This window comes from Echiichthys vipera (genome assembly GCF_963691815.1).
Source record: "Echiichthys vipera genome assembly, chromosome: X".
Classification (NCBI taxonomy): Eukaryota; Metazoa; Chordata; class Actinopteri; order Perciformes; family Trachinidae; genus Echiichthys; species Echiichthys vipera.
Genome location: NC_139825.1, coordinates 43,972,811 through 43,980,310, shown reverse-complemented (window position 1 = coordinate 43,980,310; position 7,500 = coordinate 43,972,811). Strand labels below are relative to the sequence as shown.

The 7,500-nt window shown below is 43.3% G+C and overlaps 1 protein-coding gene across 1 annotated transcript in view; it reads left to right on the top strand.

The window, feature by feature from the left end:
* Positions 1 to 7,500, top strand: part of dennd6a (DENN/MADD domain containing 6A) — a gene marked incomplete at its 5' end in the record, with an annotated part of 26,498 nt that overhangs the window by 164 nt on the left and 18,834 nt on the right. The window contains 4 exons of the mRNA XM_083938638.1: positions 1 to 61; positions 2,354 to 2,392; positions 2,619 to 2,661; positions 7,360 to 7,472. The exon at positions 1 to 61 is cut by the window's left edge and continues 164 nt beyond it. Of these exons, the coding sequence (XP_083794764.1) occupies positions 1 to 61; positions 2,354 to 2,392; positions 2,619 to 2,661; positions 7,360 to 7,472 (256 nt within the window). The remainder of the gene's footprint in view (positions 62 to 2,353; positions 2,393 to 2,618; positions 2,662 to 7,359; positions 7,473 to 7,500) is intronic.

Below are 7,500 nucleotides of genomic sequence, written 5' to 3'. Positions count from 1 at the left end.
CGCCTGGCTGCACTGCATCTGTGTGGTGGGCTTCGACCTGGAGCTGGGGCAGGCGGTGGAGGTGAGGACATGTTAAAACCTACTCTTCATTGTTGCTAAAACAACAAAAAAATGCCTAAGTTGGCAGTTATTTAAGGCTCGGGCTATTTCCTGGACTGGAGCACTTTAACCTTTGCATGAAACGGTGTGTTTGGTGCTCTGTTTCGTCTTTATTTACTCTAACAGGGCTGACACGTGTACACACACATGTAGAAGATTATTATTACACTGTAGGGTAATGAGTTTGGGACCTGAGGTAGGTTATGGGAGCCAAGTCTTTGTTTTGTTCCTGGAGTTAGTCTGTCCCAACATCATCACCTCAGCTGCTGCCTCACATGGAGGGGTTTAACTTAAAACACACACATTTAACTTTTTAAAGACATAAACTTGTGGAGTTGATCGAGACATCTCTGACACGGAGGGTTTTACACTCAACACAACAAAAACATGTTGTCCCCACAGGTGTTTGATGCAGCATGGATACCATTACCCTGCATGTTTATAAAGTTACAGTGACCAAGTTTCACTTTCTACAATGAACTGAGCGACAGAGAGACTGCATATCTTGCTTTATTAAAATTTATTCCATTGTTTCATTTGGTATTTCTGTTTTACTGATGGGATAGAGTCATTATGGAAATGCATGTGTATGCAAGTTATGTTTTTTAACCTTTAAACATGTCTCTTTTTTCAGTTTTGTGTTGTTGCTATTGTTAAAACATTTGAGTCCCTGGATGAGTGCTGTTTAAATTTGATGTATAATTATTATTATTATTATTGTGCAGGCAGATTATTTAGTCTTCTTTATTCATTGATATGTCATTAAATTGTTAAAAATGCTCATCACAAGTTTCCAGAAGCTACGTTATAAAAATATATTCAGTTTTTAAATTGGTGCTTCATAAATTAGGACTGGGCAACATGGAGAAAATTAAATATTACAAGTTTTGCGAAGGAGTTCAAGTACCTCTGGATCATGTTCACGAGTGCGGGGACGATGGAGCGTGAGTTTGGCCGGAGAATCGGAGCAGCGGGGGCGGTGTTGCAGTCGCTCTACCGCACCGTTGTAATGAAAAGAGTGCTGAGGAAGGCAAAGCTCTGGATCTACCGCACAATCTTGGTTCCTACCCTCACCTGTGGTCATGAAAGCTGAGTCAGGACCCAAAGAACGAGGTCGCTGGTACAAGCGGCCGAAATGTGTTCTCTCAGGAGGGTGGCTGGAGTCTCCCTTAGAGAGAGGGGGAGAAGTTCAGCATCCGTGAGGAACTCGGAGTAGAGCCGCTGCTCCTTTGCGTTGAAAGGAGCCAGTTGAGGTGGCAGCAGCTTTAGCAGGGGACCCCAAACTTCCCCTTCCCGGGCCACATTAACCAGCTCTAACTGGGGGATCCTGAGGCGTTCCCAGGCCAGTGTGGAGATCTAATCTCTCCACCTGGTCCTGGGTCTTCCCCGAGGCCTCCTCCCAGCTGGACGTGCCTGGAACACCTCCCTAGGGAGGCGCCCAGGGTTCATCCTTACTAGATGATCCTGAACCACCTCAACTGGCTCCTTTCAACACAAGGAGCAGCGGCTCTACTCCGAGTTCCTCACGGATGCTGAACTTCTCCCCCTCTCTCTAAGGGAGACTCCAGCCCCCCTCCTGAGGAAACACATTTCGGCCGCTTGTACCCACGACCTCGTTCTTTGGTCATGACCCAGCTTTCATGACCACAGGTGAGGGTAGGAACCAAGATTGACCGGTAGATCGAGAGCTTTGCCTTCCGGCTCAGCTCTCTTTTCTAAAACCTAAAAAAAGACAACTTATGTTATATTAAAATATCCAAAATTTAAGGCAACATCTAGTCTCATATCACAACATCGATATAATATCAATATATATTTTTGCACAGCCTTAGAACTAATTATCACATATCATTACCAGGACCAAAATCTGATTAAAGAGTAAGATGACAAAGCTACAAATCTACTAATCTGACCAGACATTTAACACTTTGTAGTTTTCAATACTCACATTCGATTCAATATGGTGATGCTGTAAATATTTCATTATCTAACAAAAATGTACAGTGAATTAATCACATAAAATCAATTTATATCACAATTTTCATCCCTGTTAAACTTGTTTTATTGAAAACTTTTGACCACTTTCCAGCGAAACCCGTTGCAGCAGAACAGCCTTTACAGAAAGCAGTTTACCCCGTGACATTAGACAAATATGTGTTGGTAAAAATGTCCACATTTTAAAAACATGATAACGTTTTTAGATGTGGGGTTATTAGCTCCTGCTGTGTGTTAAGTCTGTTCATGTGTCTTCCAGGTTATTTATCCTCATCACTCCAAACTGTCAGAGAAAGAGGTGAGTCAGACTGACCACAAGTTTATTATGAAGACATGTAGTATTCTTCACATGCTGTTGAACAATGCACACATATCCTACATGCTCCTAGAAGTTTGATACATTTTGCGTAATATTTTTCATTGTAATGATAATGTTTGCTTCCTGTTGTGTGTCATTTGTGCTGGATGTATTAATCAACTTAAGATAACACGATTAAAGCGAACAAAAATGTTTCCTCTTTCAGAAAACAAGCATCTGCTACCTTTCCTTTCCTGACTCCAACTCAGGTGAGTCTTTGTTTCAACCTTTTAAACCTTTGTCTCTGAATGCAGCAGAACGTTAAGACGTTGGCTTAACTTTATGGTGCAGCTACACTAGAAGGTGGAGTTAGGGCGCACTCACAGTGTCCATCCGTACTGTGACCAAACAGGTTTCACAGGTTAAGTCTAGGTCGTTTGACCAGTGTGAGTGCAACCGTACTGTGCCTAGTTGCGGCAAGCTTACCTGCCACGGACAGTTTGGGAGAGGTGGGCTTTTGAAAAGCACGTTTGCACATGTACGAGCACGAGGCCTACGGCGGTTCTGACGTCATTTTATGTGCGCCTGTTGGGACATAGAAAAAAGAAGGACGGACCATGCGCTGACATTTAAAACAAAGGTGGTGAAAGGTTCACGTTGGTGTGATGCGGAGGTGGAGTGTTTACTGCAGATTTGGTCGATGAAAAGATTCAAAAACAGTCGACAAGACGCACAAAAACTCTGAGGTCTACGGAAAGATTTGTAAACAAAGAGACGCATCGCCATGACGTCAATCAATGCGTGTGACGTGTTACGGTGTGATGACGTATAGGCAGCAAGAAGCATTTGCGCGAGGCCCATGTAGTGTGAGTACAAACGGGCCTGGAGGGGGGACAAGTACCCTAAAGCCCGGGGCACGGTATGGACGGACAGTGTGAGTGCGCCCTTAAAAGCTGGCCTTTAGAAACTATAATCGTTTAAACGTGGGCATAAAAGTCCACACTTTCCGACAATCTCTCCATGTTTTGCGCTTTGTTGTGCACATTGAAAGCGACAGAAATAGTTGTGTTAAGGCAGGGACACGCCAAGCCGACATCAAATAACAAGTTGCGACGAAGACTGACTGTTGTATGTGTATGTTTTGTATTCTTCATACAAAAAGGGAAACAAGAAGACCAACAGAATGAATTCAAGATGCTAGTTAGCACATTAACAACACGACCTGTTGTTGCAAGAACTAATTTTATTTACTGTTAAGAGAACAATAAACATAAAAAATTAAGAATAGTTTCTCCTTAAGAGATCAGTAGATAAGGAAAAAGGGATTTTACCTGGTATAACACGTTTGTTTTCCATCACACAGACACTTGTTTGTTTACATTCCTCTCTTCTTGTGAACTTTCTCTCACGAATGGCTCTGATGAAAAATCCGACTAGTGCCATAAGTGCGCGCCAACAGTCGCTTACCTTCCCTGCCTTAAAGTGTAATTCCTGCGCAAAATCCTCCCATGGTCTTTTTCAGCACTTGCATACATCAAATACGCCATTGAGACAGTCCGTCTCCCCCCCTGTAACAACTGTTAACGGAGAAATCCGGGAGAGTCGTTATCAGCTGGACGTGGCTAACACTGATTAGCTCGGGCAGCACGGTGAAGGCATTCAAAGGTCTTTTTTAACCACTAATGCTGCTGAAAATAACAGCAAACCTCTGCAGCAGCATGTGAAGAGTCCCTACACAGAAAACAAAGCATCAACAACGTAGTTAGTGAACCCAGAGTTTATTAAAAGAGCGTTTTAAAGACTTACCAACTGGCCCCTGTACCAGCTCCTCTCATAGTAAAGTCCATCCAAGTGGATTACCAAAGTCAAACCCAAAGGAAGGAGCCCATTGGTGCTTTGTTTTGTGTGTAGGGACTCTTCTCATGCTGCTGCAGAGGTTTGCTGTTATTTTGAGCAGTATTAGTGGTTAAAAAAGACGTTTGAATGCTTTCACTGTACTGCCCCGAGCTAATCAGTGTTAGCCACGTCCAGCTGTTAGCGACTCTCCTGGATTTCTTCGTTAATAGTTTATACACAGGGGGAAAAAACTGTCTTGAGGGCTTATTTGATGTGTTTAGGTGCTGAAAAGACCACGGGATGATTTTGCCCCATAATTACACTTGGATGAATAATGACCAAATAACGAGAGCCTTGGGCGAAAAGTTCAAACTCTGCGTACTTTCTCACTTCCTCACAGCTGGCCAATCGCTGCGTGAAAAAGGTTTTGAATGTTGTATTGTTGGTTTCAGAAAGTTACAGAAATTGAACTCTAACTCTTGTCCTGTCAAGACTAATAGAGTGAACATATGTTACATATTGTTGACATACAGTAAATGATGTGGTCGCGCTGGATTTTTAGTCATTTGTAATGTGATTCTGAACGAGATCTTGTTTCGGGAACAGGCTCTGGGAGCTCTGGTTTCACCTTTAATCTTTGTTTACATTATAATTGTTTGGCCCCGCGGCTTCAGTCAGACACTTTAGATAATTGTCATTAGTGTAAAACTAGACTGGAGATGAAGTAGGTTGGGGATTGGTTCACACACACACACACACACACGCACGTCGGTGCACAAACACCTGTGTGTGTTTGTGAGTCAAGTGTATGTGTGTTTGTCTGCAGGTGTGTGCTTTTGTTGACTGTGAGTCAGCAGGAGGTAGAGATGACGAACCTCCTGCCCTCTGGATGACGACTGGATTAAGACAAAATGCGTACAGGGCTTCTATATATACACTGTAGGTGTGTGTCAGAGAGAGAGGGACAAAACACTGCAGCTCTCTCTCTCTGGCTCATGATTAATTCATTATTTAATGATCCAAGAATGTGAAATTTTGAGATCATGACTATTGTTCTCAGCCAATTTATCAACAAATCAGACATTTTGGAATTTATGAAAATAAGTACACAGTTCTTCTAAACGTGTGACTTCTCCTTCTGGGATGAAAAGGTAAATTCTTCACCCTTTTGCTTCCACGTGTCTCAGGTTCAGACGCAGTGTCTCTTACAGTCTGATTAGCGTGAATAGAAACACACATGAAGAGCATTTGGAGCTTCAGAGCGGTGGTTCAGCTGCTTGATGGCTTTTTTCACGCTGGGTGGTCTTGAACGCAACCCGACTGCATGATGTCATGGAGTCTTGGCAGGGCTCTCGGAAGTGTGTGTCTGTGTGTGTGTCTGTGTGTGTCTGTGTGTGTCTGTGTGTGTCTGTGTGTGTCTGTGTCCTATGAAGTGGAATGCTTTAAAGTCTGACAGAGTGCGAGCTGAAGTGCGTGTTTGTATTTGGAATATTTTAAGCTTTACTTTCCCTCTCGCACTCTTCTGGCGTGTCTTCTGCTGGAGGATGTGCAGGGGTCATGTGGGGGTTAAAGGCCGGTCTGTGACTCATCGGGCACTTCCTATTTCCTCTTTTTTTACCTGCTTCCTCTTCCTGTTTGTCCAAAAAAATCAGGAGGAAACCAAGAAGACACTAAGAGCCTACTCACACTGTCCTTTTGGCCGCGGCCAAATTGGTTTTTCAGCTAAAGCCTAGTAGCTTTAAGCAGTGTGAGTGCACCCGCTCCGCGCACAACTGCGGCCAGCGGGCCGTCCACGGCCCGCTTGAAAGAGGTGGGCTTTAGCGGAGCCGTTTGCACATGTACGAGCACGAGCACGAGCCCTACGGCAGTATCGTTATGTCCGCCTGTTCGGACATAGTAAATAGAAGGAGGGACCATGCGCGGACATTTAACAACAACAACAATGGCGGTGAAAGGTTCATGTTGTTGTGATGCGGAGGTGGAGTGTTTACTGCAGATTTGGTCGGATGAAAATATTCCAAAACAGTCGACAAGACGCACAAAAACTCAGAGGTCTGTGGAAAGATTTGTAAACAAAGCCACACACGCGATCAATGCGTGTGACGTGTTACGGCGTGATGGCGTATGGACAGCAAGAAGCATTGGCTGGCCCTGGCAGTGTGAGTACAAACGGGGCTGGGGCGCGGGGGGAGAGGGAGGGGGGACAAGTACCCTAAAGTCCGGGTCGCGGTCCGGGAGGACAGTGTGAGTACGCTCTAAAAAGAGCTGGCCGGTGCACATTAAAATCCCAGGAAAATACGTCTAAATCCCACTCTCACAACAACAGATTCAATCAAACCTTTTGTAGTTGTGTTTGATTTCGGGGCTGGTGATTTGATTCCTTTTCACAAGGTCAATTCAGTTCAATTTCCGATTTGATTAGTGTTATTTCCTTTACAAAGCCACGTTTGCTTGGATATTTAATGCTGTAAAAGTAATAAGCATACGATATTAATAAGAAAATAAGAATTTATCCCAAAGCAGTTAGTTCAGCTACAGTCAGTGAGTGTTGAGTGACATCTTCATTCATATATCTTGAGGTCAGAGGTTGAAAAATGGCCATGACAGTTTTTTACCGTTGGAGCATTAACCTCCTTCCCAACGAACCAGCATGACTCGCTTGGTAACGGGATTGTTTAGGTCGTCTAGTTTCATATGATACCACAAGAACATTTTCCTTTTTATGAATCGATCTCAGATCATTCAAAGGATCGATTTGAATCGGAAAAATCGATTTTAAAACCTAAACTTTATGTGATTTAATGTTTTTCTGCTCTCGATGGCAAATGCACGAAGATACAATGATCCTAAATAAATAAAAAGACATAATAAGAATAAACTTTATCTCTTTAGCACTGCTCTCAACAAGTATACAAAGTGTTTTTCAGGAAAAAAAACCAGCAGATTAAAGCAACAATGAAACAAAATACAAAAAAAAACAGACAGAGGGATTATGAAAATATAAAACACTGGAGTAAAAAATAAAGTTAAAAAGTATTCATAAATGCTCTCCTGTGTGTTATATTAGGTTATATTACATTATTATGATAATCTGACTTTAACCACACCACATCACTCTGTTGTTTTCCCAGGTTGCCTTGGCGACACCCAGTTCTGCTTCCGCTTTCGTCAGGGTTCAAACAGGAAGTCGTCGCTCGCCTGCTTCTTAGAATCCACCGACCGGGACGCACCGCCCTGTCTGAAGGTCGGGACACACACACACAGCACAGCAG